The 27924-nt window shown below is 62.0% G+C and overlaps 2 protein-coding genes across 4 annotated transcripts; both read left to right on the forward strand.

Annotated features, from left to right (window-relative positions):
• The first annotated feature begins 10069 nt into the window (after nucleotides 1-10069).
• MADCAM1 (mucosal vascular addressin cell adhesion molecule 1) lies at nucleotides 10070-14242 on the forward strand. 3 transcript variants are annotated; one of them, XM_032847076.1, is made up of 5 exons: nucleotides 10070-10387; nucleotides 10585-10857; nucleotides 11243-11566; nucleotides 12860-13270; nucleotides 13919-14242. In XM_032847076.1, the coding sequence occupies exons 1-5, from the start codon at nucleotides 10327-10329 to the stop codon at nucleotides 14026-14028; spliced, it is 1179 nt and encodes a 392-aa protein (XP_032702967.1). In that variant the 5' UTR covers nucleotides 10070-10326; the 3' UTR covers nucleotides 14029-14242. The 3 variants fall into 3 exon arrangements, with proteins under 3 accessions (XP_032702967.1, XP_032702968.1, XP_032702969.1); XM_032847077.1 differs by having other exon boundaries at nucleotides 11273-11566; XM_032847078.1 differs by having other exon boundaries at nucleotides 11276-11566.
• Nucleotides 14243-15372: 1130 nt separating this feature from the next.
• On the forward strand, nucleotides 15373-22219 carry TPGS1 (tubulin polyglutamylase complex subunit 1). The gene is made up of 2 exons (XM_032847047.1): nucleotides 15373-15743; nucleotides 21420-22219. The coding sequence occupies exons 1-2, from the start codon at nucleotides 15406-15408 to the stop codon at nucleotides 21955-21957; spliced, it is 876 nt and encodes a 291-aa protein (XP_032702938.1). The 5' UTR covers nucleotides 15373-15405; the 3' UTR covers nucleotides 21958-22219.
• Nucleotides 22220-27924: the final 5705 nt, after the last annotated feature.

Genomic DNA, 27924 nt, shown 5'->3' on the forward strand with positions numbered 1-27924 from the left:
GGCCTGTCTGGCTATGAGGGCAGGAACTGTACATATTGGGCACCTACTATGTACCAGCCTCTGTGCAGGGGTGACCGACACTGCCCACAAGACCCAGAATGCAAACCACATGTGCAACCCTGAATCTTCTAGTAGCCATGTCACAAAAGAGAAACAAGATAAACCAATTTTAATGATACATTTAACTCAACAGAAGCAAAACGGTACCACTTCCACATACAAACACTGTGGTTGACATATTACATTCTTTCCTTGATGCCAAGGCTTCGAAATCTAGTGTGCGTCTCGCACTCGGAGCACGTCTCGGTTTGCAGCAGCCACAGTTTGACCACGGCCACCGTGCTGTCAGCAGAGACCGAGACTGCTTCAGGGTCAGGGCTCCCTGAGTCCAGTGGTTCTCAGCCTAAGGCAGTTCGGCCCCGCAAGGGACAATGGACGGTATCTGGGGACACTTCCGGTTGCCAAGACTGGGTGGAAAGTGTGCCCGACGCTGCGGGGACATGGAGGGTCCCTGATGGAGCCAATGCAGAGGGCTGCCACCAGCATTCCTCCCCCAGATCAGGCACACGCGTGTGGCCAGCACGGAGGTCCTGGGACAGTATGCTTCCAGCCCCCAGAAGCCCCATCATGCCCACTTGTAGTCATCTCCTCCCCTCTACCTTGTAACCACTGTCCTGACTTCAAAAGTGGGGCTGTTGCCCCCCCTTTTTTATATATAAGCTGTGTACTGTACTCTTTTGAGACCTTTCCCTAGATCTAGTGTGTATGAACTATCCTCTGGCTGGGTTGCAAACCACTCGTTTTCATCGCTGAGTGTAGTATCTACGCATGAAGGCTGCACACTTCTTTTGATGAGCTTCTAGGGAGTTTCCCTTTGAGGCTACCGCAAATAATGCTGTTCCCAGCATTCCACTCAGAGGGCACAACCCGTGCAAAGGTCCTGGGAAAGCACTGGGCTTACATGTTGAACAGTGAGGAGGCCCTTATGGTTGGAACAGAGTGAGGGGAGCAGAGAGGGAGGAAGAAAGGGTAGGGAAGGGATGAGGACAGAGTGAGGGGACAGGTGGGGGGCTTGGGCTTTTACCCTGAGCAGGGTGGGCACCCTGCAGGGCTCTGGGCAGAGGAGGGGCGAGGTCAGCTGAGGTCAGGTGTAAGAGACAAGGAGTCAGGCTTTGACCTCAATCTCCTCAAGAACAGGTCTGAGGCTGAACCCAGGCGAGGGGCCTGTGGATCCCTTTAGCCACACCCCTGCACTACCATGCCGCACACGCACACGCTCGGCTCCAGGACACAACAGGCGCAGCTCTGGCCTCTCCCTCTGCGTGCTCTGTTCACATGTGTGCGTGTGCACAATGAACTCCTAGTGACACGTGGGAGAAGGGGACCATCGTCCGCATTACTCTGCTATCAGTCTAAGTTCCCACCACTCCTTTCTAAAATCATCTGGAAGCTAAAAATGAGGCTGTGTCCCCAGAAGCCTGAGGGGGTGTTTTGGGTTATTGGGGTTTTTTTAAAATTTCATCTGAGAGAGAGACAGCACAAGCAGGAGGGAGGTGGGAGAGGGAGAGGCAGCAGCAGATCAACATATCGACCTGGGGCCCGATCCCAGGACCCCGAGGCCATGACTTGAGCCGAAGGCAGACGCTTCATCAACCGAGCCCTCCAGGCACCCCATAAGGCTGGGTGTATTGAGTGACTGCTGTCTTCTGTCCCTGGCACGTAGGTAGCAGCAGACAGGTGCTCAGAGGGTCTCCATCCAGTGTCAGCTGCCACTCTGACCTCCCACCTGCCACAATCTGTCACTTCCCATCCACTCCTCCTGGGCATCTGCAATTGTCCTTTGTCCTAAGGCCAGCCCCAACTTGGTCTCACATGCCTCTGTGGCTGCCTGCCCCTTTGTTCTGAGGGGACTCTAACAAAGAAGACTTGTTCTCCGCAAGCCCAGAGCGAGCGCAGGGAACCTGCCAGTCTCCCCTCCTGTCTCCATCCGGGGGAGTGGCAGCTTTCCACGGGGGACTGGGCCGGAGTAGGATCAGCTCGCGTGTTCTGCCCAGTGCCCGTCTTGCCGATGCAAACACTGAGGTTCAGGGGAAGGGAGGCTTGTGTTCAGAGGACTGGAGGGCTGGACAGATGTCTTGGCCGGCTTTCCTGGAGCCCACAGAGTCCCACCCAGCCAGGTCCTTCCTCGCCTCTCTGGCTTCACCCATCCGTCTGGAGCGGCCCCTCTGGCCTCTCTGCTCTCCTAGAACGCAGCGGGCAGCCCTGGGCTCGGGGCCTTTGCACTGGCTGCGCCTTCTCGGCGACACGCCCTTTCCCGCACAGGTGCTTGCGGATTCCGAGCGCGGCACTTCATCCCACGGGCCCCTCCACACGACCAGACCCTCTACCCCCCCCGCCGCCTTCCTCCTCTCACAGCGCTTCTCACCAGCGAACAGGGGACCCGGAGCTCCCGAGAGCGGACGGCTGCTCTCCCGGAGCTCGGAGTGGACGGCTAGGGTCAGCCTGGAGTCAGCCGCGACCGGGAGGGCCACGGAAGCCGGGGCCCGCCTGCTCCTCGCGCTCGGTGCCCTCCCGCCCGCGTCAGGACGGAAGCTCCTGGGCGCGCGGCTCTGCCCACCGTGCCCTCTGCTGTCCCGCTGGCACCCGGCAGGCAATAAACACCTGCAAACCGAGCGACCCGCACCCCGAGCCCCCGCTCTCAGACTCTGACATCAGGCCCCCGCGACGAGCCGCCCCTCGGCAAGACCCTGGTCCCCAGTGCCACTTCGCCGGACCCCGCACACCCTCCGGCCGTTAGGTGCATCCCTCGAGCTCCCTAGCGCCAGGGCGCGCAGACCCTTCCGGCCCCTCGCGAGCTGCAGGGTCGGGAACCGCAAGGACGCTGGTCTCCATGGCGGCGGGGCGGCGGCTCCAGGCAGCGGCTCCGGGCGGCGGGGCGGCGGGGCGGCGGGGCGGCGGGACGACGGCTCGGGGAGGCGAGGTCGCGGGGCGGCGGCGCAGCGCCGCGCGTGGCCTTGTGGGAAACACCGTCCCGGGGCCCGCGGCATGCCGGGAGTTGTAGTGCGGCGGCGCGGGGCGGACGCGGGGGCCGCCGGGACTTGTGGTCGCCGCGGCCGCGTCTGCGGAGTCCCGCGGGAGGAGCTGACCCGGGCTTAGGGACCCAGTCGGCGCAGGGCTGCGGGATGCGAACGCGCCGCAGGGCCGAGGCCCCGCGACCGGCGAGAAGAAGCAGCGGCTGAACCGCCGCGTCCTACTGCCTAGGAAGATGGTCACCAAGGACGGCGGCGCCGAGAGCCTCGAGCCTCGGCACCAGCACGATCCGGGACCGCACCCCCAACCCTGACCGGGTGCCGGGCACCCACAGCCCATCCGGGCCGCCTGGGACTCCCAGTCTCAGCCTTGGACGCTGAACCCTGACGCCATTCCCTCCCCAGCACCAGAAACCCAGCGCGGTCCACCCAGGCCCCTGCCCCAGACACCCAGGCACAGCCCTGCACCTCGGTTCCCCATCCCCCCTCAGAAGCATCCCCAGCGCCAGCTTAACCACGCCCAGATCGTGGCCCCACCTCTTCATCCAGACGCGGCTCCTGGACTCCCACCGTGCGGGAGCCCCCCCCACCCCCCCCCCCATCCCCCGGCCTCACTCACAGGCGCGTGCAGACCCTGCTTCCCAAAGAAGCTCCTGGGGCAGAGAGCGTCCCTGAGGGGTCAGGTCCGGGCGCTGACTATGACCCCCCAGCCTCGCGCCTCCTCCCTCCACAGTCCGGCCCCCAGCCTAGCCCCTATGAATCCACCGGCCTTACCCACCCGACCTCTGAAGTCCAGCGCTGCTAGCATTGCGGTTTGATTGTTCCCTGGGCGGTGTGGGGGGCTGAGCAGAAGGGGACCCATCCCCTCCAGGCCGGGAGCACCCCAGCTCTCACAACCACATGTGTCCCCCCAGGCATCACCCAGTGTCCCCTCAGGGCAGGACCGCCTGGGTGACAACCACCGTCCTAACCCATTAAAACACCAGGGGCCCCCACATCTCTGCCTGGAGTTAGGTGGAGAAGGAGAGGGGAGCTCCCCACCTCAGGAAAGGACATTTCCATTCTGTGCTCAGGACAGACCACAAACCCAGCCTGAGGTCAAAGAGCCCTGCTCGCTATAGCACACAGGTCACTGAAATTCTCCAGCAGCCATGTTGAAAACACACACACACACACACACACACACACACACACACACACACAGGAAAGGGCGCCTGGGTGGCTCAGTGAGTCAAGCCGCTGCCTTCCGCTCGGGTCATGGTCTCGGGGTTCTCGGATCGAGTCCCGCATTGGGCTTTCTGCTCAGCGGGGAGCCTGCCCCCCCCCACCTGCCTGTCTGCCTACTTGTGATCTCTCTCTCTGTCAAATAAATAAATAAAATCTTATTAAAAAAAAGAAAGAAAACAGGAAAAAGAGTGGCATGAATGGGGGTTCCTGGCTGACTCAGTGGGTGGAGAGTGTGACTGTGGTTCCTGGGGTTGTGACATTGGACCCCTCGCTGGGTGGAGAGATAACTTAAAAATCAGAACACCTGGTGGCTCAGTGGGCTACATGTCTGCCTTCGGCTCAGGCCGTGATCCTAGGGTTCTGGGATGGAGTCCGCATCCACTTCTCCTCTCTCTGCCTCTGTCAAATGAATAAATAAAATTTTTTTTAAGATTTTATTTATTTACTTATTTGACAGAGACACAGCGAGAGAGGGGACACAAGCAGGGGGAGTGGGAGAGAGAGAAACAGTCTTCCTGATGAGCAGGGAGCCCGATACAGGGCTCAATCCCAGAACCCTGGGATCAGACCTGAGCTGAAGGCAGATGCTTAACGACTGAGCCACCCAGGTGCCCCTGAATAAATAAAATCTTTTTTTTTAATTGAAAAAAAATTTAATCTTTAAAAAGTGGCATAAATAAAATGAATTTTGTAAAATGTAAAATAAAACATGTATAATACAGAGTGTATCCAAAATACAGTTGTTCCAATATGTGACACTGGGGTTTTTTTAAGATTTTATTTATTTATGAGAGAGATCACAAGCAGGCAGAGAGGCAGGCAGAGAGAGGGGGGGGGATGCCAAGCAGAGAGCCCGATGCGGGGCTCGATCCCAGGACCCTGAGACCATGACCTGAGCCGAAGGCAGAGGCTTAACCCACTGAGCCACCCAGGCGCCCCTAAGTTAAAATCTTTTTTTTTTTTTAAAGGTTTTATTTATTTATTTGACAGACAGAGATCACAAGTAGGCAGAGAGGCAGGCAGAGAGAGAGGAGGAAGCAGGCTCCCTGCCAAGCAGAGAGCCTGACGTGGGGCTCGATCCCAGGACCCTGGGATCATGACCTGAGCCGAAGGCAGAGGCTTTAACCCACTGAGCCACCCAGGCCCCTAAGTTAAAATCTTAAATTAAAATTGCATTTCAGGCGGTCCGTAGGGACACGTGGCAGATCCGTAGGCAGTGGCCATAGGCACACGTGGCCAGCAGCTCCACCGCGGCCTGGGTCAGTGCTGGGACCAGTCCTGCTGTCCCTGCAGCTGGGGCTGGGCAGCCAGGCTGGACCCGAGCCAGTCCTGGACCTGGTGCCGCGTGGGCAAACCCTTCTGAACTACTTGAATTTTTCACCGCGCATCTGCCTGGCGAGGTGGCCTGCCTCCTCATAGAAAAGCCAAAGAGTCTGCATTTCGTGGGGGCGTAGCAGCGACGACTTCCTCAGGTGCCGCTGGCCCCGCTCCGGGGCTGCGGGGGCGTGGTCCGCGTGGGCGGCGGAACCGGGAGGGTGCTGGGTGCAGGAGGATGGAAGAGGGGCTGGATGGGTGGGCGGGCGATGATGCCGGACATGTGGACACGTAGACACCGGGAGGATGGGCAGATGAATGGGTGGGTGGGTAGGTGGATGGATGGCCAATGAGTGAGAAATGGACGGACAGACAGACGGCTGGATGATGGGTGAACATGTCAGCCTCTGGTTGGACCCACAGATGATCTGACTCCCAGACTCCACCCTGGTCTGCCCGCACCTCCTAGGGCTGTTTTGGGGCATGGTCTGCCCTCTGCCCGGGAGGAGTCTGGGCGGTGACCCCTGCAGTGCCGTCCCCAGCTGTGGGCAGAACACCGGCACCAACACCCTCAGCCCGGGCCAGGGCCCCAGACAATGCTGTCAGGACCAGCATGGCAAACCCGTCGGGCAAGGTCCCATCCTCGGCCCACCTGTGTCCCACCAGTCTCCTGCCTGCCCCCAGGGACAGGGACGGCCACATTGGCCTCTCATGCTCACTCTCTTCTCCTGGACCATCCTCCTGGGCCACGCTTCCTCTTTGGTGCCCGCCCAGCTCCTGATCACCCTTCAGACCACCCAGCACGGTCACCCGCCCTGCAGCCCAGGGCCCACAAGAAGCTTGGTGGTGGGGCCCCAAGTGCGCCACCGCCCTTTGGGTGGGGGCCCCATCAGCGAGGAGCCACTGCTGGAGGACAGCACAGCATGAGTTAGCCGGAGGACCTGAAGCCAAGGGTTTCCCTTCTGGGAGCCCCAGCTGCAGGACGCTAGGGACCCTCGAGGCCCCCCCTTGCCCTTTAGCTCATTCAGGGCTTTCCTGGCCTGAGCCCTCCAGCCCCAGTGGGGGACCAGCCACAGCCCCCAGGGAAGCTGGGCCCAGCTAGGGGGGCCTTGGAGGGCCATCCTGATACCACCCCACCCCCAAGGGCCTCCATCCAGTTGGTCTGAACCCAGATGTCACAGCCCCAAGCCTCCACTCCCTTGATGCTCATGACAACCTAAATCTCAGGCCCCCAGATGGTCCTCAAGGGGTCAGGCCATGTGCGACCCAGGCTCTTGACGCCCCGGCCACCACCCATATGGGCTTCAGCTTCCCAAAAAAAAATGTCATCTTTTTTTTTTTTTAAAGACATTATTTATTTATTTGGGAGAGAGAGAGAGAGCACCTCACAACACGGCGGGGGGCAGGGGGCGGCGCAGATGCCCTGCTGAGTAGGGAGCGGGATGCAGGGCTCGATCCCAGGACCGCAGGATCAGGACCCGAGCCGAAGGCAGACGCTCACTCAAGCCTCACCAAGGGGGCCGCCAGGAGGCGCTGTCTTCATGGGCATTCGGTGTTCCTTACTTCCTTCAGGCTCTGACCCCGTCCTTCGTCAGCCCTCCTGCCGGAGCCCTGCTCTAACTCAGCCAGGAAACCTCAGGGCAATTTCTCCAGTCTCCTAGAGCTTTTTATGGGTATTTATTTTTTTTAAATTTTATTTATTTATTTGACAGACAGAGATCACAAGCAGGCAGAGAGGCAGGCAGAGAGAGAGGAGGAAGCAGGCTCCCTGCTGAGCAGAGAGCCCGATGTGGGGCTCGATCCCAGGACCCCGAGATCATGACCTGAGCCGAAGGCAAAGGCTCTAACCAGCCACCCAGGTGCCCTTTTCACGGGTATTTATTAAAGGATCATTCACGAAAAATAAAAATAAAATAAATAAAAAAAATAAGGATCATTAACAGCTTCCGTTTCCTTCCTCCCTCCCCCATCCCTGAGACCTACAGAAGCAGGGAGAGACCACTGTGGGGGTGGGCATGTTCTAGGGAGGGGGTCCTCCAGCATGAAACTCCCCGCCCTCATGGCTCCAGCCCACCCCAAAGAAGAAGCTGTGAGCCCCCAACTGACCAGTGGTACCAATGAGGTCAGCTGACCCAGCCCAGGTGAAAAGGGTGTCCGCGGAGGGCATGGGCATCTCTGGGGGACTGGGACAACTGGCCTCTCCTGGGTACCCTCTGAGGCGGCCAGGTTCCCATCACAGCTCTGCTGCTGTCGTGGGAAGGCTGAGGCCAGGACGACAGGTCTTTGGCGGGGGGGGGGGCTGGGACCCTCCATGGGAAGGAGGCTTCCTGCCTCTGGCCACTGAGGACTTCCTCCTGGGTGGGGACAATGCTGGGAAGGGGAGGGGATCTTCAGACAAGCTCTGCAGGAAGCCCAGGTTGCGGGGGGGGGGGTTGGGGGGGGGTAGGGGGTGACCTCTGTCCCTGTGGAGGTGGCTGGCTCCATGGAGTCACCCTCCTGAGGACAAGACGAGATGGCCCAGCTGCACGGGCAACATGTGGGACCTGCTAGTGCTGGTCTTGGGCCCCTCTCCTCAGGCCCCTGCCCGCTCCCTCTTCTGCCATCCTCCCTCCCTCTGTCACTCTGCTCCTCCTCCCCACCCCGGGTCTGGCTGCCCAGAACCCTCTGGGTCTGACCGGCTCACCTGCCCCTTGCTCTGGGCACCTGTATCACCAGGTCATCCTACGTGCTCTCAGAGCTGTGCGTGTCCTTGAGCGTGAAGGTCTGTTATCCACACGGACAGGGCATTTGGAGCCTGAAATAAGCACGGTGGAGGACCGTGATGGGTGGGCGAGGCAGGCCCGGAGAGCTAGGTCCCGCCCCACAAGGGGCCTTGGCTGGAAGGGAGGCAGGAAGCAGGGTCAGGGGCTGGGAAGAGGCCTATTCACCAGGCCACTGCCCCCTGCCCGGGTTAAGAGCCCAGCTTCCCGAGAAAGGCCCACACCTCCGGCCTGGGGAGGGCCTCACCTAGCAGTCCACCTTCCTGTGCTGCCCTTCCCGGCACAAGCCTGGAGGGGGGGATGGGACCAAGGAGAATAGGGCTGAGTTCGTGCATGTGGACCCTCGCCTCCCCGAGGCCTCGGTTTCCCCCTCTGCTCCAGTCCCTCCTCTTCTGCCTCAGTTTCTGCCTCTGACAATCAAGACACTGAGAAGACCCAGGCACAGAGCTGATGGGGTTCAACTCTTGTCTGGCTGCCCCTTCCCTCATTCCCAAGCCAGGGAAATGAGGCACAAACCACACCCTGAGGTCAACCTAGAGCAAACCCTCCATTCTCTTCTTTCTGCATGCCTGCTGTGTGTGGGGCCTGGGGTCGTGGGGCGGGCCGCACAGCACGCGAGACCCAGCTCCGGGACATGGGAAATGTGGTTTCAGCCGCATGACTTCGTTAAGGGCTACAAGGAAAATGCAGTGGGAGAAAGTAAAATCGGGGTCGGGGGGAGTGAAGCTGGTTGGCAAAGGCTCTGAGGAGGCAACATCTGGGCAGAGACGGAACAGGGGGAGGCACAGCCACCCCGAGGCCCCGAGGCTTCCGGGTCCCGCGAGGCTCCAGCCCCCGTGAGATTTCGCTCCGGGGTGTCGCTGAAACCACTCTGGGTGCTGGGTGGTACGCGGCCACGAAGGTCCGAGAAATGGGACCAGCGGAGGGGCAAGGAGAAAAAGGTGGACAGATTTCTCAGGACTCACTGGTGACCGCTGGGAGTGGGCAGCCCAGCCAGAGCCCCTTCCCAGGCTTCCCCTGCGGCCCTCAGCCCCGATGTGGAGCAGAGCGAGGCAGTGCCCCACCCTGGGCTCCCAGTCCCACGACCTAGCTGTTTCACTGAGGGGAGAAAAGCTCAGAGGTAGGTGGTGACGGGTCTCAGCTCCTTCACCCCCAGAAGACCCCCACCACCCCCACAAGATCCTCACCCTCCAAGGACCACTCTTCCAGGAGGTTCCACTCCCAGGAAACCCCACTCCCAGAGGACCCTCTCCCCTCTCCCCCCACCCCCCCAGACCCTCCCCCGCAGGAAACCCCACCCCTCAGAGGACCCTCTCCCCCACAAGACCCACCCCCAGTGACCACCCCAGAGACCCTCCCCCGCAGGAGACCCCACCCGAAGAGGACACAAGCCCCTTTTCCCCACAAGCACCCCACCCCCAGGTGACACCACACCCCAGAGACCCTCACTCCCAGGAAACCCCGCCCCTTAGAGGACCCTCTCCCCCACAAGCCCCCCACACCCAGTGACCCCACACACACCCCCTCACCCGCAGGAGGCCCCACCCCAGGAGAACCTGCCCCGCCCCCACCGCCTCCGCACTTCCGCGCGGGACGAAGGCTCTGGTCACCACCACCCCCCCATCCCCCCCCACCCCGCTCCGCCGCTGGGCCGTGGAGGCTGAGACCGCAGGGCTGTCGAGGCGGCCTGGCTCCGATTTCGGTCCGGTTGGCTCGGACCGCCACCCTTTCCAGTCCCCATCTTCCAACCCTCCGGTCTCTCGGAGCGGAGTCCGCTCACCTTCCCGCCCCGTCTGTCCTGACCCTGGCCGCGGGGTCCCTGCCAGCCCTGGCCCCCAGCCCCTGCCTCTCTGTCGCCTCCAGGGTCGGGCGTCAGGGCGGAAAACGCCCCCGGGAAAGCCCCGGGGAGCAGCCGGAGGACAGGGCGGCGGGAAGCAGCCGGGGCACCACTATTTAAGGCGCGTCCCCGGCGGGCGGAGGACAGAACCCGGACGAGCATGGAGCAGGGTCTCGCCCTCCTGTTTCCCGTCTTCCTGGGGCTCCTCCAGCGAGCCCAGGGTGAGCAGGGGAGGGGGCTCGGGCCGAGGGAAGGCTCGCAGCGGGGCCGTGCGCAGTCTGGGGAAGGGGCGGAGGACCCTACGGTGGGGGGGGTCTCGGAGGAGGCCCGGCCGGGGGCGGGGGGCTGGGGGGGTGCTCGGGCTGGGGATGCTGGGGCTGGGGGCGGGGGCGGGGCTGAGAGCGCCGTCGGCCCGCAGGTGGGTCCTTGGAGATGGAGCCTCCAGATTCCGTGGTGGCAGTGTCCTTGGGCGGGTCGCAGCAGCTCACCTGCCGGCTGGCCTGCGCCGACCCCAGGAACCCCATGGTGCAGTGGCGGGGCCTGGACACCAGTCTGGGCACCGTGCGGTCGGACGCGCGCAGCAGCGTCCTCTCGGTGCACAACGCCTCCCTGTCCGAGGCCGGCACCCGAGTGTGCGTGGGCTCCTGCGGGACCGACACCTTGCTGCGGACCGTGAAGCTCCTGGTGTTCGGTGAGCTTCGTCCCCTCCCTGCCGCCTGGGCACATTCCCGCCGCCCAGCAGCCCTGTTTTACCTCCAAAACAATACCACCTTTTCCTGGGAGTCTTCCCAGATTGCCCACCCGCCCCCCCACAAAGACTGCATCAGCTCCAGCTGAGTTGCCCGGCAACCCACTCCCTCCTCTCAACCCCCCTCCCCCTACCTGACCCCCACTCTTTCTGCGTTGGACCCGTCCTCCATACTTGACATTCTAGATACACAAGCTGTGGCCACTGGGTCTTCTGGGAACCCATGCACCAGCAGTCCCCACTCACCTCTTGGCCGCACCCCAAGCCCCCTCCTCAGGGCCCAGGACTGACCCTGTGGGCTCGCCCCCCCCACACCCTCTGTCCACAGCATTCCCAGACCAGCTGACTGTCTCCCCAGTAGCCCTGGTGGCCAGGCGGGACCAAGAGGTGGCCTGCACCGCCCATAACGTCACACCTGCCAACCCTGAGGCCCTCTCCCTATCCCTGCTCCTGGGGGACCAGGAACTGGAGGGGGTGCAGGCCCTGGACTGGGATGTGGAGGAGGAGCCCCCGCAGGGCGAGGACCAGCTGCTCCGAGTAACACAGCGCTGGCTGCTGCCCCCGCTGGAGACCCCCCCCTCACTCACCCTCCACTGCCGGGCAACCATGAACCTGCCTGGCCTGAGGCTGAGCCACCAGCGGGCCATTCCAGGTGAGTCTTTGGGGTTCTGGCTAGCCTACACACAGTGCCCCAGGAAGGAGGTGAAGTCCCCCCACCCAGCTCCTATGAGCCTTGGTGAGTGGTGCCCAGGAGCTCTTCTGGAATCCTGGCTCCGCCCCCCCCCACCGTGTCCCCATCTAGACGGGTCACAATATCTACAGTAGGGGGTAGCCCCAAATGCCTCCAGTATGATATTACTCATGAGTTTATTCAGCTGTTCAACAGATTAACTGAGCACCTTCCCTGTGCCAGACCCCCCGAGATCCTGTCCTGCTCTGCTCACAGTCCTCCAGAGCTCCTAACTCCCTCTGGGTAAATCTTCCTATGTCCACAGGGCCCTGAACCACCTGCCCTCACCTTCTCCCTCTCCCCCCCCACTCTGCTCCAGCCACATGAGTCTCCCAGCTGCTCCTCCAAGAGGCTAGGCTTGGTCCTGCCCCAGGACCTTTGCATATGTTCCACCCTCCACTGGGAATGGGTGGATGGATGGATGGATGGATGGATGGATGAGACCACAGTGCCCAGCTCATAGCAGGTGCACAATAACCTCTTGCTGAATGAATGAACAAGTGAAAACATTTAACTTGGGGCTGAAGACCCAGTAGGTGCTCGGTTCATGTCAGACATTATTAATTTAACAAATATCTAAAATAGAACAAGTGTTGTTCACATCATGAAGTCCCCGGCATCCTCTTACTAAAAAAGCACAGATTCCTTCTCCATGAAACTCATGTTAATGTCCTTGGGGCCATCAGGTGTGGGGATGGAGCAAGAGAGCTCCCAGTGGACTGGAAGGGGGGGCAGGGAGGGTGCGGTGGGAGCACGCAGAGAGGTCTCTGGATTTGAAAGACGTTTCATGGTAGGGTGTACAAATCCCCTCCCAGATCCTCAGTCTCCCCATCTGTACCACAAGGAACAGAGCACGCCTTCCATTTGCCAGGGAACACTTTCCCTCCCCCCACCTCCCAGTCCTGTAGTTTGTAAAGCCCAGTACTCACCAACCCTGCACTCCGATCAGTCTCCGTGGCAGCTCCCAGGATGGGTGGCTCTCACCCTCTCTACAGTTGAGGAAACTGAAACGCAGACGTTCAGAAACTCACTCAGAGTGGGGAGGGGACCAAGGCAGACCCTGACCCCGCTCCTCCCCACTGGGATACCCTTCAATTTGTCCAAGTGGCCCAGGGTGGGGCTTCAGCGTTTCTGGTCCAACCCTGTGGTCTAAATGGAGAGACGAACAGAAGAGAGAGCCTGGGGCAGGAGAAAACCCATCACCCTGTTTTCCAGTCCTGCACAGCCTGACCTCCCCGGAGCCCCCTGTCAAGACCTCTCCCGAGGCCACCCCAGAGCTGAGCTCCACTAGCAGCTCCAGGAGTCCTGGACCCCCGCCCAGGAACAGCAGCTCCGGGAGTCCTGGACCTCCACCAGGGAACAGCTCCAACTGGCCCTGCCGCCCAGAGATCCACCAGTCTCCAGCCGCAGGGGGTCTGGAGCTACTTTGTCAGGCACTCTGTGGCCCCGGTGTGGCTGTGGGCTGGACCCAGGCCCCGGGAGGTCTGGAAGCCTACCAGAGGCGGGAGGCTGGGGCCCAGGCTTGGCTGAGCGTGCCCTGGGCCGGCTGCTGCGCTGAGGGCTGGTTTCGGTGTCGCCTGGACCCAGGGGGACAGATGGCCAGCCTCTACCTGGTCCCGGAGATCTGTGAGTTCTGGGGGCTCAGGAGGGGTCTGGGGGAGCCTCAGAGGGAGGGAAGCCCAGCATCAAGACCTCAGACAGGGAACGGGCCTGCTCAGGTTCGGTGTCCCCAGCTGTCCCGTGGGCTTCCCTTACGGTGGAAGATGAGTCACTTGGCACTGTGAGGGCTGCAAATTTCAGAGACTACGTTTCAAAGCGATCTGTAAACCCTGATCTTTACACCCCACAACAGCTTGTAGGATAGGAATAGAATAGAGCCACTCAGGTCATTTCAAATTTTCTAGTAGCCACATTTAGAAGTATAAATTAGATATTTTGCATTCTCTTCTCTTAAAAAAAAAAAAAAACTAATTGGCCAACATGTGGTGTGTAATTTACACGGATAGCAGGGGACATTCCAGGAGACTAGCCAGGCATGCGGGGCGGCCATGTCACTTCCAACCAAAAGGTCCTATGTACCTTTCAAAAGATCCATTCTGGAGTCGTCTGGATATCTCAGCAGTTTTTGTACACTCTGAAAGACGCTCTAAACCATGAATGCCTCTCTAAAATCTCAGGGAACTCGGCAAATAGGGCAGCCCCTAGCGGATTCTGCTGAACTCCTCCCCCACACCTGCAACCAGGTGCTCACGGCTCCTGACCTTCCTTCTCCAGGCTGCCAGACAACACCCCCAGCCCTGTGGACGGGCAGCTTGGTGCTAGGGCTGCTCTTCTTGGCATTCCTCGCCCACCGGCTGCGGAAACGCTGCAGACCTACCCAGTGACCACCCAGCCCCCCAGCTGCTTGGGGCCCCCTGCCCCACCTGGACTGGGCTGAGGGGGACTGGCCGCGCCCCTCCTCAAATGGCCTGCCTTTCCTGCCACACAGTTGCAGCCAGAGGACGACTGCAGGGTTCTGGACCTAAGTCTGGAGAGCTGACCATAACCCCCTAACCCTGATGGCCAGCCTCTGAGTTCCCCCTCGGTTGGGACCCTTGAGGACCCCCCCCCCCCGGTGGTCCAGAGCTGGAGAATAAAGAGCATCTGGTTTGCCTCAGTGGTTTCTGTGGTGTTACAAGGATTTCACCGTCTGCACTGGGAGACTCCCCTGAGATGAGGATGGACAGGATGCGGACCCCTTCTTGGCCCGGGCTGGAGGAAAGGGAAAAACGGAGTGCAGGTTCCGCCTGGGGTGGGGAGAACACAAAGGCTTGTGCCTTTCCCGGATGGGAGAACACCTCAGGGATAACTAGAAGTCCTCAAAAGAAGTGGGGGAAGGTGGGGCGGGGGGTGGGGGAGAGAAGTGGACAGCGTGGACAAAAGCCACCGAAGCCGCTTGCTGAAGGCTATGTTCTCTCTCTTGGGGTGGCTTGGGGCCGAGTCGGTCGGGTGGGGGAGAGGCGAGGAGGGGCTGGGAGTCCCGTCAGCAGATGAAAGGCTGCAGATGCTGGGGTTCCGCCTGCGGGCACTGGGGAGCTACGGGAGGGTTCAGAGCGGCAGAGGCTGCGGTGCGAGAAAGACCCCTCGGGTGCGGAGGAGAGGTAACAGCACGGGACGGGGACGGGGGACCTCGGGCGGTCCACCCATTCGGCGAGCCAACCCCCTAGCTCAGCCTGGCGGGCGCCGGGCGGGGAGAGGAGACCTCCCCCCACCGGGGTGAGCCGTAAACTCAGAGGCAGGTCGGACCGGGCTGAAAGCCTGACGGTGCACAAAGGCCAGAGGAAAATCGGAAAGCGGAGCGGGGTCGGCGTCCGTCGGGGACTCGAACAGTCCCCGCGCACGCTCGGCGGGGCTTCCCAGATCTCCAAGGAGACTGGTGGCTAGGGGAGCATGCTAATGAGGGACTCGCCCGCTATCAAGATGGCGGGCAATACGGCTTCAGGCCAAACACCATGCCCTTCCTGAAGAGCCATCTTGGAGTCTGGCAAAACTCAGGTTCCGGGCTTGAGCCTGGACAGCTAACCGGCACACGCAAAGAGCAACCCGGAGAAATGATGCCAATTAGAACCTAGTGCGGGGTGGTAAGTGGCCTGTTCCACTCATTTGCCAGAGTCTCCCGGTGGGATCCGGGCGCCTTCTGCCAATAGCCAAGATGGCCGCCCCGAGGCGCCCGCGCACTGTGGAATACGGCGGCGCTTCCGGTCCCGCGGCCCTTACCGAAGATGGCGGCGGTGGAGAAGCGGCGGCCGGCAGTGGCTCCGGTGGCCGGTTTCACCGACAGCGGCCGGCCGGCCGTGTCCCGCACAGTAGCAACGGCCGAGAGTGAGGAGGACTTCCTGCGGCAGGTCGGCGTGACGGAGATGCTGCGCGCGGCCCTGCTGAAGGTGCTGGAGGCGCGGCCCGAGGAGCCGATCGCCTTCCTGGCGCACTACTTCGAGAACATGGGCCTGCGCTCGCCTGCGAACGGCGGCGCCGGGGAGCCCCCGGGCCAGCTCCTGCTGCAGCAGCAGCGCCTGGGCCGCGCGCTGTGGCATCTTCGCCTGGCTCACCATTCCCAGAGGTGCGGGGCGGGGCGGGGCGGGGCGGGCCCGGGCGGGGGCGGGGGCGGGGGGCCGAGGCGGACGCGAGCCCCGGCGTGCTGCCTGCGGACGTGCTGGGCCCGGTAGTCCTCCTAGCGCCGGGTGGACCCCGACGGCGGGCGCTCCGGCTTTGGGGGTGCTTTTCTGCAGGTGCCGTTTCCCCTCCAGCCCGCCCCACTGTTAGAAAATCACGGAGCCCAGAGAGGACCCAGAGCCACAGAGCTAGTCCTCCGAGCCGGCTCCGTCCAAACTAGGTTTTCCTAAATGCCTCGTTGCTGGCATCGCTGCATGCTCATCCATTAAGCCGGAAAGTGGGTGTTACAGGGCTGGACCGTGGACGCTGAGAACAGCTCATTCATCCGAGGCCCGTACCCCCGGAGGCAGCCCCCAGCGGGCAGGCGGGCTGTCCAGAAGAAGGCCAGCCTCACGCACAGGAAAGGGGCTGCAGGGACTAGGCGGGCAGGTGCCCTGGCCTGGAGGCCGTGCAGCTGCACTGTGGGACCCACAGGCTCCTCGGCCTTCCCGGGGCTGAAGCATGGGGGGGGGGGCGGTGGCGCCTCCCCCACACACACGTGCCCCCCCAACAGTTCTGAGCCCACAAAAGGTGATTGAGGAATATGTATTGAACAAACGGTCCACATCAGATGGGTTGAGCTTTCAAAACAACGCCGAACAGGTGCGGTCGTGACTGGATGTGGGTGCCCTGGGACTGGCTGGTGGGGAGGGGTCCCCAGAAGCAGAACCTGAGGCAGCATTCATGTGTGGGTAATTTATAAGGGAGTGCTCCCGGGAGAACCCAGGAAAGGAGAGGAAACCAGGCAAGGGAATGTTCCAGCCTGGTCACCAGGGGATTCTGCCCTCCCCCACTGCTTCCAGCACCTCCCCACCTTTTGGGCAGCCCTCCCAAGAGAGTCACAGGTACAGGCCATAAGGACAGCACTGGGAAGCTGGGGAGGGATCCCAGGTATGGGAAGGGGGATGGAGGGCAGGCATCTGAGCAGAGTATCCATGTGCTCTGAAGTCCCAAGTTGCTGGTTTTACAGGGGCAAGGGTGGGAAGAAAGTATGTAGAGACAGCCCTAGGCCATCTGTGGGGCTGTCCATTGAGGCGGGAGGTCACTGATTTGGGAGGAAGTTTCCAGGGTTGCTTGGGGACTCGTAGGTCAGGCGGCGGGGAGAAGCTTGCAGCTGGAGGATGGATAGGTGGGTCTGCAAGTGGGACAGGAGGTTGTCAGCCAGGAGGGGTTGTGAAGGCCTCAGGAGAACTGAGAAAAGCCCAGGACCCAATCCTGAGGAGCCCCAGCCTTGGAGAACCCATAAAAAAGCATATCAGGCCAACCAGATATGAAGGAGGGGACTAGAAGAGAATGTCATCGCGGGACATCTTCCAAAGGGGAAAAGTCATCAGTGGTCGGGCCACCATGTACAGTTGTTCAGGCCAAACACTGCACAAGCCACTCATCGCACAAGCCACTCACCTATAGACAGTCACAAACAAAGATATGTCTATGAAGGTTTTTTTGTTTGTATGCTTATTTGTTTTTTAGATTTTATTTATTCATTTGACAGAGACACAGCAAGAGAGTGAACACAGGCAGGGGGTGTGGGTGAGGGAGAAGCAGGCTTCCCGTCAATCAGGGAGCCCGATGCAGGTCTCGATCCAAGCCAAAGGCAGACACCTAATGACTGAGCCACCCAGGTGCCCCTCTATGAAGGTTCTTTGTGGAGTTTTTTCCTAATTCACACAGAGGCACCTTGTGGGCTGGCAGCAGTCCTGTGTCCAGCAGCCCACAGATGCGGGCTGACAAGTGTCTGTTGGACTTAGGGCCAGGAGAGCTGTATTCGTGTCTTGTGACTGCTGTAACAGATGACCACAGACTCGGGTGGCTTGAAGCAACAAAAATGTGGGGCGCCTGGCTGACGGAGTGGGTGGAGCCACTCTTGATCTCAGGGTTTGAAGTTCAAGCCCCTGTTGGATGTAGAAATTAGGGGAGGTCCCTCCTGCCTCTCCCAGCTCCCAGGGCTCCAGGTGTCTCTTGGCCTGTGGCCACATCACCCCAGTGTCCTCCTCTGTGTCTCTGTCTTTTTCTTTCTCTTCTAAGGACACTTGGATTTAGGGCTACCTCATCTCCACATCCTGGACAAATGACACCCGCAAAGACCCTGTTTCCTAATAAGGTCACCCTCACAGGTTCCAGAGAGACATGCGTCTTGGGGGGACAGGTCTCACTGCCCTGCAGGGGTGTTGGGAGCCATAGGCTGGAAGCACTTTGGAGCTGCGGGGCTGCGGAGGGTGGAGTGAACCTGGGAGTGGCAGCGCTAGGGGCGGTGATGCCTGAGCCCCTGCATTCCCCTCCTATCCCCAGAGACAGAGCCAGGGTCCAGCTCAGCAGACAGGGGCCCCATCAGGAGCCCCTGGACCTAGCCAAAGGGGCCAACAGCAAAAGCCAGGCCTGGCCAATGTGGGAAGCAGGTGCTCCTCTGACGTGGAGTGGCTCACTGGGCCGTCTCAGGGCTGTTCTTGAGCATCTCATCCGCATGCAAGATGCAGAGAGAAGTCTTCCAAAACCCCCTTCGCCTCTGTGTGCGGATCAGAAGTGTTGGTCTCTGGGAGGTGGTGGCCCAGGGTCCAGTGGGCCACCCCCTGCCAGCCTCAAGCCCCAAGGACAGAAAAACCATGTTTGTGAGACTTGCTGAGGGCCGCATGGCCACCAGGGGGCAGAGCCAGCGTGCAATCTGGACAGTGTGGGCCCCCCCAGCCCCGAGGCCCCTGAGCCTCCCCGTTGCCTGGGTGCCTTCCTCCGCAGGCCCTCCGGGACCTGGGAAAACCTCCCTCCAAGGGCACCACGGAGTCCAGGTTCCTCCCGGCCACCGCGGGGTGCTGAGCGACCTCCCTGGCCTCCACCTTCCCAGGGATGACACCCAGAAGTGCGCCCAGACCTCACCGGGAGTCACCCGGGGACAGCCCCATGGAGGGCCCCTGGTGTAAAGGGAAGGGTTTCCATGTCTCATCCCGGAAGTGTTCTGTGCACACTCACACAGGTATTATGTAAGCAAATGTTCACACTCTAGTGCTCTGGGTGGGGGCTGAAATGGCAGAGCCCTCGGTGCCAGCCCCGTCCCCGCATCACAAACGGAAGCCAAGTCCCAGAGCACCACGACCCGGCAGACAGAGCGGGTGCCCCCTGGCGGCCGCCGGGAGCGGTGTGGGAGTCCCCGGGGGAATGCGGACACGGGCCAGCGGTCGGGAGTCACCTTCCTCAGCGTCTTGCCCTCCAGCTCCCACCTCGTGGAGCTGTGATTACCACTCTGCGTGTCTGCCCGTCCCCTGCGGCCGGGACTGTCGTGGGCAGCCCACTGAGGCCCGCCCTGGTGGCAGCTAACGCCGAGGATGCAGGGACCCCTCCGCGTGCCAGGCCATGTGCTAGGTACTTGGCCCTTGAGAACCCTGAGAGGCAGGAATGGGGATCCTCGCTCTCGAGTGACCAGAACCCAAGGGTGGGGCCAGGTGGGAGCCGGGGACAGAGCTGTGCTCCCAGAGGGCGCTCAATGAACACGGGAGCCAGACAGCGCCCGGGTCTTGCTGTCGGCCTCAGCCTCTAGGGAGGAGGGAATTTGCCCCCGTGGGGGGCTGGCCAGGCTGCTGGAGAGGAGGCATCACGGCCCAGAGTCAGATGAATCGTGGACCGTGGTCCCATGGGGACAAGCTGCGTCACGTGGCAGCCACAGCTCTGGGACTTCAGTGGCCCCGAAACAAAGGACTGCTGCCCACACCCGGAGCCGGAGGCCGCAGGGGTGCGCTCATGCACGTGCCGGGAGTGTGCCCTAGCATGGCCAGGGGCGGCGGACCGCTCAGAACTTGCCTTGGAAGTGGACCGCGTGTGGCTCCCATGCCCACCTCTCGGCAGAGTCAAGTCCTGTGGCCCGTCCTCCCCTCGAGGGGTGGTCGGTCTTCAGGAGGCCACTGGGCCCTCCCCACCCACACCAGCCGGGGCAGCCTGCACCCCCATCGGGCAGGGCAGTGTGGTAGGCCGTGGTCTCTGTCTCCTGTCCTGGGACTTGGCCATCGCGCCCAGGGCTCGGACCGAGGCCCAGGCGTGTGCACCTTCAGAGGGCGGGCAGACCCTGAGCCGCGGCCAAGTTCCGGACCCACACCGCCTGGCACACTGTTGCCGTCTGCCGCCATCTGAGGCTGCCGGGCTGTGGGTGGCTTGTTAGGCAGGGATGGGCAGCGGACAGAGGCCCTAGTGACCGCCACGCTTGTTCACAGCAGACCTCCCACCCTCCCTGGGGAGGGGCTTTAACCTCGGTTCGAGGCCTCAGCCTGCTAATGCGGTGGCAGTGACGAAGGTCACGGGAGCGTGAGGCGGCATCTGGCATCCTTCACACTTCACGGCACTGGTCTCAGGGACCACAAGTCCCAGCACATCATGAGGGCCCAACGACGAGAAGAGAAGAGTTTATAGCTAGACGGGCCGAGGGTGCAGCGCCAGCTGGGAGGGGGGCTCCCCAGGCTCCAGTTCTCGGACCTCTGGGTGGCGGTTGCCTCCGCCGATGCGCAGAGCTCACGGGGCAGCACGCGCACCCAGCAGCCTCACACGGGGCAGCCCAGCGCAGACCGGGCTCCCGGCTTGCCGGCCCACAGGAAGATGAGGCAGGATTCCTGGGTCCCGCAGGAGGTGGACAGAACCACGGCGTGCCTTCTCTCCCTAGGGGTCATGGTAGAAATGCTGAAGGGCCACCAGTCCAGTGAGGGAGTGAGACCTGGGGCCGACCAGCCCCCCAGGCTCATTGTGCAGCCCACGCTTAACATCCGTGCTCCCTGCATCTGCTCGTGAGGCTCACAGCACAGCACAGCCATGTCCTGGGGCCTCAGGCGCGCCGTGGGGCAGAGCCGTGCCCGCCTCACAGCCGATGGCAGCGGGCAGACTTTCCCAGACAAGAACAGTCGTACTTTCGGTTTCGTGAGTCGGTCCCTGTTGCAGCCATTCAGCTCTGCCTTTGCAGCAAGAAAGCAACCACAGGCGGCATGTCAGTGGCTGGATGAGGCCACGTGCCGATAAAACTTTATCTACAAAATGCGCAATGGGCCAGATACGACCCACGCGTGTAGCTTGCTGACTCCCGGGCTGTGGGACTGTGGGAGCATGAAGTAACGTACATTTAAAGGCCAGGGGTAGCCCCCCTCGGAAGTGTAAGTGGCCTTGTCGGAGGGCAGTCCCATTGGCCAACTCCGCAGGTATGTACAGAGGACCTGCTGCGTGCCACACCGTGTGCGGGGCACTGGGAGCTGCACAGAAACTCCCTGACGTGGGCTCGTGGGCTGACATTCCGAAAGACGTGGAACTTCATCACGAGGACGTCTTACATTAAGTCAGATGGTGGTAACTGCCCTGAAGATAAAGAGGGGGTGGGGGGCCCTGGAAAGGAGACACTTGAGCATAGAGTCGGAGCAGCTGGATGAGCCATGAGGAGACGTGGGGGAAGGGCACACCAGCCAAAGGACTTCGCCTTTGCAAAGGTCCTGGGGCTGGACCAGGCCTGGTTTGCTGGAGGAAGACAGGAGGGGACGGGCAGTTGGGGCTGGTGGGCGGGGGAGGGGGCCGTGGGCGGTCCTGGGCTCTGCCCACCTGGCCCAGCGCTCCTGTCCTCCTACAGGACGGCCTTCAACAACAACGTCAGCGTAGCCTACGAGTGCCTGAGCGCCAGCGGGCGCAAGAAGAAGCCGGGGCTGGACGGGCGCACCTACAGTGAGCTGCTCAAACGCATCTGTCGGGACGGGGAGGCCCCCGAGGAGGTGGTGGCGCCCCTGCTGCACAAGATCCAGTGCCGGGACCACGAGGCCGTGCCGCTGGACGTCTTCCGCGCCGGCACGCTCACCTGCTTCGTGCTGCTGGAGTTCGTGGCGCGGGCCGGCGCCCTCTACCAGCTGCTGGAGGACCCAACCCTGGCTGTGGCTGACCGGCGCGTGGGCCAGGCCGTGCTGGACACCCTGGAGGGGGCCCTGCAGGCCAGCGACACAGCCGCCGCACCCTCCCGCTACCTGGAGGCTGGCTCACGCCTCGGCCCCGACAGCCTGGCACTGGCCATGGACCGTGCGCTGGGGGCCCGGCGGCCCAGCTCCCCGATGACCCGGGAGGAGTTCCTGGAGAAGGCTGCTGCCCTCTTCATTGCCAAGGTCAAGCCGGTGGCCTGAGCCACGCACACCTTACCTGCCCCTCCTCCACCTGCACAGCTGGGGGCTGTGCGAGGACCTGCTCCTGGGCGGAACCCAGGTCTGGGACCAGGACCGGAAGGTCCCTGCGTGCGGGGGTGCAGGGAGTCCTCCCACCCCACCTTCCAGCCTGGACTCGTGCCCCTTCAGAGGGGAGGCCGAGGGTCCCAGGAAGTGGGCACCCCCTCCCCGCAGTCCCACAAGGTCCCCTCTCATCAACAGTAATAAAGTCTGTTCTCTAGGCTGACTGGAGTGTGTGTGTGCTCCCCTACCCATGCCCGTGTCTGCTGAAATGCTTCTCCGTCCAGCACGTCCAGTGCTGCCTGGGGGCAAGGCCACCACCTGGAAACGCCGGGGCGCCCCTGGACTCCGCTTTACGGAAGTAGAGGGCAACCGGGTGCCCAGGACCCACACCCCTGGAGCCCAGGAGGCCCTGCTCTCCACAAGTGCCCCAGCCAATTGCTTGCAGCCTGGGCTTCAGGGTCCCCAGCTGTCAAAGGAAGAGGTCAGCTGGGCAGGTCGTTGTGGCCGTGATGGTGGAAATGGCCAACGTGCGAGCGCTGCGAGGTCTTACGTGCCCTCTGAGGAAGCTAAAGGACTACCCGAGTTGGGCGGGTGGGGCGGGGAAAGCAAGGCCTGGAGAGGTGAAGGGTCACCCCGCCAGCAAAGGGCCCCCCCAGAACCCACAGGCCACAGGACCACCACCGGCCGTCGGCCCACCCAGAATCCACACGCGCCCGCGAACTTCGTCCCAACACCCGCAGGATATCCCTCCTCCCATCCAAGTCGATGGTTTCTTCCACAAGGCGTCCGGCCCAGAGCAGGAGGAGGGAGGCCGGGAGCAGATGTCCAGCCCAGAATGATCGCCGGCTGGTGACTTCACTGGCGCGGCTCAGCCTCCAGCTCCAGCAAGTGGGGCCCAGGACTGAGTGAGGGAAGCCCCATGGGAACAGAGTTTACACCCTTTACAAGCCGCTGCTGGCAAGGACCTCCTCTCCATTTCCCAGTACCTACCACCCCCGGCACAGGCCAGGCCATCGGGGAGCCGGGGAGCCGTGGCTGCTGTTTTCCAAAAACAACCCCAGCAGGGCTCCTGTTCCCACACGCTCTGGCAAAACTTCCCCCACTCCCCCTCGGAAGGGGAGTCAAGACATGGAATCTGCATTCCCTTTCCTTGGCCTGGGGTGGCTCTCGTGACATTACCGAATTTCCACGGCTAGGTCACAGAAGGTGGCACATGCCACCACCAGCCGGGCTCACCCACGCACCCGGGAGCCATGTTGCGAGGAAGATCGGGACACGGGCGGGGGCTGCTCTGCAGACTCAGGGACTGGACAAGTAACTTTCCAGCCGCAAAGCTGTCGGTCGTCTGTCATGCAGAGATAGGCTCCTGGAACTCATGAAAAGCGCCAGCTCAGCGCATCAGGGCCGTCACCGTTCTGCTCTGCCATGGCCCCACAAGGGAGGTGCACCCAACGTGTCTGTACTGTGGCTGCCACGGGGCTGGGCAGCAGCAGGAAGCAAGCGTCAGGCCTGCAGACAGGCAGACCACCTGTGTCACGTGCACACTTGTCCCAGAAGCCAAGACAGGGATGGGGGGGGCAGGCAACTCCCAGGAGACTCAGGGGCCAAGGCCACCTCCAGTCAGCTCCGTGGCCCCCGGAGGTGGCCACTCCCTCCTAGTCATCAGAAGCCAGGGTGGGCAACGTGTGGCGGGCGTCTCCCCTGCGCAGGGGAGCTGCATAGCCCGGGAGGCTCCCCCCATCCTTGTGGGGCAGGAGTTGCCCACGAGTGAGGACCAGGACATACCGGAGCCAGCCCCCTTGTCTCAGATGTCTTTGGTGGAGGCTCAGGCTCCAGGGCCCCCCCGGATCAGACGGAGCCAGGACCACTGCCCCCACGTCTTCGCCGGGTCTCCTGGCTGCTTGATCTGGGGTCCAGAAGTCCCGTGTGTCATGATCCTGGCTGGAGCTCTGCCAGCCGACAGAGTCCTGGGAAGCTGACATGAACCCCTTCCCTGGACTTCACAGCAGTGTGGGCCATGGAACCCTACGAACCTCCCCCTTCCCGCAGCTCCCCACCCTGCTCTCCAGGTGCACCCGCCCCACCCCACAGTGCTTCCCCGGGTCCTCCTCCCCTCTTAGCACCTCACCAGCCCACGGCTTCAGTGACCGCCTGGACCCCATGGGTCCTCAAATCCGTAGCTTGGGTCCCTTGCCCAGCCCTCGAGAGCAAACCGCCAGCCGGCTGTCTTCTGGGAACGTCCCAAGGACATCCCAGGCCTGCCGTACCCAGGACAGACCCTCCAGTCACCCTCCCGAACCTGGGGCTCCCCTGGGGCTTGTGGTATCCATAGAAGCTCCTGGGCCACTGAGGTCCGGGGCTGGCCAGTCCTCCTCCTGCCCCGTCACCTGGCCCTCTTCGGCCCCCTTCCAGCTCCATCCCACCCTCTCCTCCTGCACACTGGTACGGCCCCCCTGCCCAGCCCACCAGCCCATCCAAGTGCTCCAGGAACCCTGTGCTCGGCCCTGGGCTTTGTTTCTACGGTGGCTGAGCTGGGAGCACCTGGATCTGAATTCTGCCCCCACAAGTCCCGTGAAGGAAGCCAGCACGGAAGAAAGCGGACCCGGGGGACTCTCCAGCTTCTTTTCTGGCCTGTGTCCCTTCATCGGCCCCAGGCACCCGGGCCTCCAGCCACTTGTCCCCACCGCAGGGCTGTTGTACGTGCGGTTCACTCTCTGTCACACTGTTCCTCCCGTCCTGTGGGCTCGCTTCCTCACTCCACTCTGGTCTCTGCTCAACGCCACCTCCTGAGGGACCCCTTCCCCATGGGCCCCTCTCCAGAATGGTGCTCCCCCTGCCCCCCACCCCCGCTAACGCTCACCCGCTTCACAGCTACTGTTGCTACCGAATTTCCAGCCTGTTTATGACTCTCCCCCCAGCTCCCCAGGCTGAGGGCTTTGCTGGTTTTCACCACCGCTGCACCCCAGCACCTAGATTTCTGCACGGAAGCTCACGAATCACCCATCAATTTTCCAGCGGACGACCGTGAAACTCAGACGTAAGTGTGTTCAGTTCCCGTGGCTGTCATAACAAACCACCACACACGGACCCTCTGGCAGTTCTGGGCTCAGAGACCCTAAAACCCCGGCCCCGGGGGCCCTGGCTCCTGCCTCCCACCCTGCTCCCAGAGGCCACACATCCCCCGCCCACAGCCCCCTCCCCCATCCTCACCACCAGCCTCAAAGGCTTGGTCCATCCCTTGGACTCTGACCCTCTCAGTAGTGGGCCCACCAGTATGACCCAAGACAACCCATATCAAGATTTTTTTTTTTTTAATGTTAGCTCTACATCCAATGTGGGGCCTGAACTCAGGACCCTGAGATCAAGAGTCACACGCTCAGGGCACCTGGGTGACTCAGTCGGTTTATCATCTGCCTTCAGCTCAGGTCATGATCCCAGGGTCCTGCTCAGTCCCTTGCCCTCTCCATCTGCCACTCTCTCCTCTCTTGCTCTCTGAAACTAATCAAATCTTAAAATATAAATAAAAAGCGTTACACGCTCTACTGACTGCCAGCCGGGCACCCCTTCCCATCTCAGTTTTTTTTTTTTTTTTAAGATCTTACTTATCTGACAGAGAAAGAGTGAGCAGGGGAGGGAACACAGGCAGGGGGAGTGAGAGGGAGAAGCAGGCTTCCCGCCAAGCAGGGAGCCCGACAGGGCGCTCCACCCCAGGACTCTGGGATCAAGACCTGAGTCGAAGGCAGACGCCCAACCACCACACCATCTCAAGATTCTTAATCTTATCTGCAAAGTCCCTTTTGTCCTGGAAAGTAACATAATCACAGGCTGGGATTAGGACGTGGGCCGCCAAGCGGGCATTATTTTCTACCAGAACCCAGCCCCAAGGGCGCAGCCAGGGGGCGGAGCTGGCCTTGAAGCCAGTTCTGGTGCATGCAGAGCACACCAGCCCCGAAGCCTTTGTCTCTGGACTCCAGGTCCCCGCCCTTGAGGCCGCATTCCCCGAGCATCCTTCTGCTTCACCCCTGCACACCCCCCACCCCCCCGCCTCCTGAGATCAGGTCTTCCTTCTCAGTGGGCAGAATGGCAGCCAAACGCTCTCGTGTGCCTGTCCATAACCTCTTGAGGAGCCACGAGGAAAGCGTTTCAGACGTCATCTCATGTAACTTGTCGAACAGAGAAACTGGGACTCGGCTTAGCATCTGAGGACCATCTCCAAGGTGGCCGCAGAACTTCAATCTGAATGCAGGCTCTTCTGCGACACGTAAGGGAAGGCCCAAGTCAGACCGGCTGAGTAGGAACAGAAGAAATTTATCAGTCTGCATTTTGGGGGCTTTCAGGGAAGGCCAGCCAAGCTGGAGCCGGGAGCACACACAGGGTTATGGCACTTTCTCGTCCAGGGACTCAGGTTCCTGAGTGCCAAGCGGGTTGACAAGGCTTGTGGTGGTGAGATGGTCCCATTTCTCCAGGCCCAGACCCTCCCAGCTCAGCCACTGGGGCCCGGTGTTCTCTGAAAAAGTCCCGGAGTCACATTTTACTAGATAAGCCACGTGCTATTCCTAATCCAACCCACTGCAGCAAGGGACCCGGAGTGCTCTGGGGACTGGGTGACCCTCCCTACAGCCAGGTTCGGAGGGCCGTCCAATCTGAACCTTACAGACTAAGAATGGGACGCCCCCAAGAGAAAATCGAGATGCTGTGGACAGACGACAGGCAGAAACCCCAGATGACCAGCACCCCAGAACATTTCAGAGCCCAAGGAGCAAACTTTCCTGGGGGCTGAGGCCCCATGGGGCACCTGCCGGAGCACCTCCCTTTTCCTTTCCAGAACCAGCCCCCCACCCCATGCTTTGTGGGGATGCGGGGCTGACATAGGGAGATCCTGGGAAACCTGTCTGGGACAACCACGGTTAGTCTAAGTACTATCTACTAACAAGCTGCCACAGAGCATGACAGAGAATGACGGTGAGAACACCTGGAACCCTTACAAAGGGCACAGCGACCTTTCCACCTACAAGGGGCCTGCTCCAGGTCCCCCAGGGTGCAGGGCAGAGGTGAGCCAGTCAAGGCCCCAGCCCTGAGGCAGCTCGGCTCAGGGATCCTCCTCAGAGTCCTCCGTCCCTGTCCCCACGTTGGAATTTTGCTTTCTTTGCCTCAAGCAGGTTTACCTGCCTGTCCTCACAAGGGCCACGGCCAGGGGCCAGGGGTCCGGGCACAACCCCTGCAGCTGTGGGCGGCCCTGCGCACGGCCACGGCGCCACGCCCACCGCCGGGGAGCTGTCACCCCGAGGATGTGGAGGCCGGAGGCCGGGGAGCCAGGCTCCACTCTCACGCCAAGTGCCCCGGCGGGGGCGCGTGTGTCCAGGACCAGCCCGGGCTGTGTCCAGGACCAGCCCGGGCCGAGCCCAGGCGCCGTCGGGACGAAAGGAGAGCTGGGGAGGTGAGGGCACAGCCAGGCCCGGGGCTCGTCCGCGGGGGGTAATCGGTCTGGGGGATCGGCCGGAGCGGGTGCCGAAAGCGGGGTCCACTCCTCTGCCCAGCCTCTCCGGGGAGTCGGTGCCGCCGCTCGCGAGTCCAGCTCGTCCGACCGACGCGAGCAGCGCGGTTCCTCCTCGCCTCAGCCTCGGGTCCCACTAAACTCGCGGGTCCTCCGCATCCCGCCCCGCGCTCGGCCCCACTCTCTGCTCGCGGGACGGGAAACTGAGGCACCGCCAGTCGGGGGCCCGGGCTCTCACTCCGCCCTCCCGCCTCCCCACGGCCGGCGGGGCCTCCCTTTCCGCTCGCCCAGAACCACCCGAGAAGGGAGTCCGCCTGCCTCCGCCCCGCCCGGGCCGGAGGACCCCGCCCCGACCCGCCCCCGGCCCGGCTCCCCAATTCCCCGCCCCGGGCCCCACCCCGCGCGGGGACGTCATAAAAAAAAAAAAAAAA

The sequence above is a fragment of the Lontra canadensis genome, unplaced genomic scaffold, assembly GCF_010015895.1.
Source record: "Lontra canadensis isolate GAN:19392208 unplaced genomic scaffold, GSC_riverotter_1.0 scaffold184, whole genome shotgun sequence".
Classification (NCBI taxonomy): domain Eukaryota; kingdom Metazoa; phylum Chordata; class Mammalia; order Carnivora; family Mustelidae; genus Lontra; species Lontra canadensis.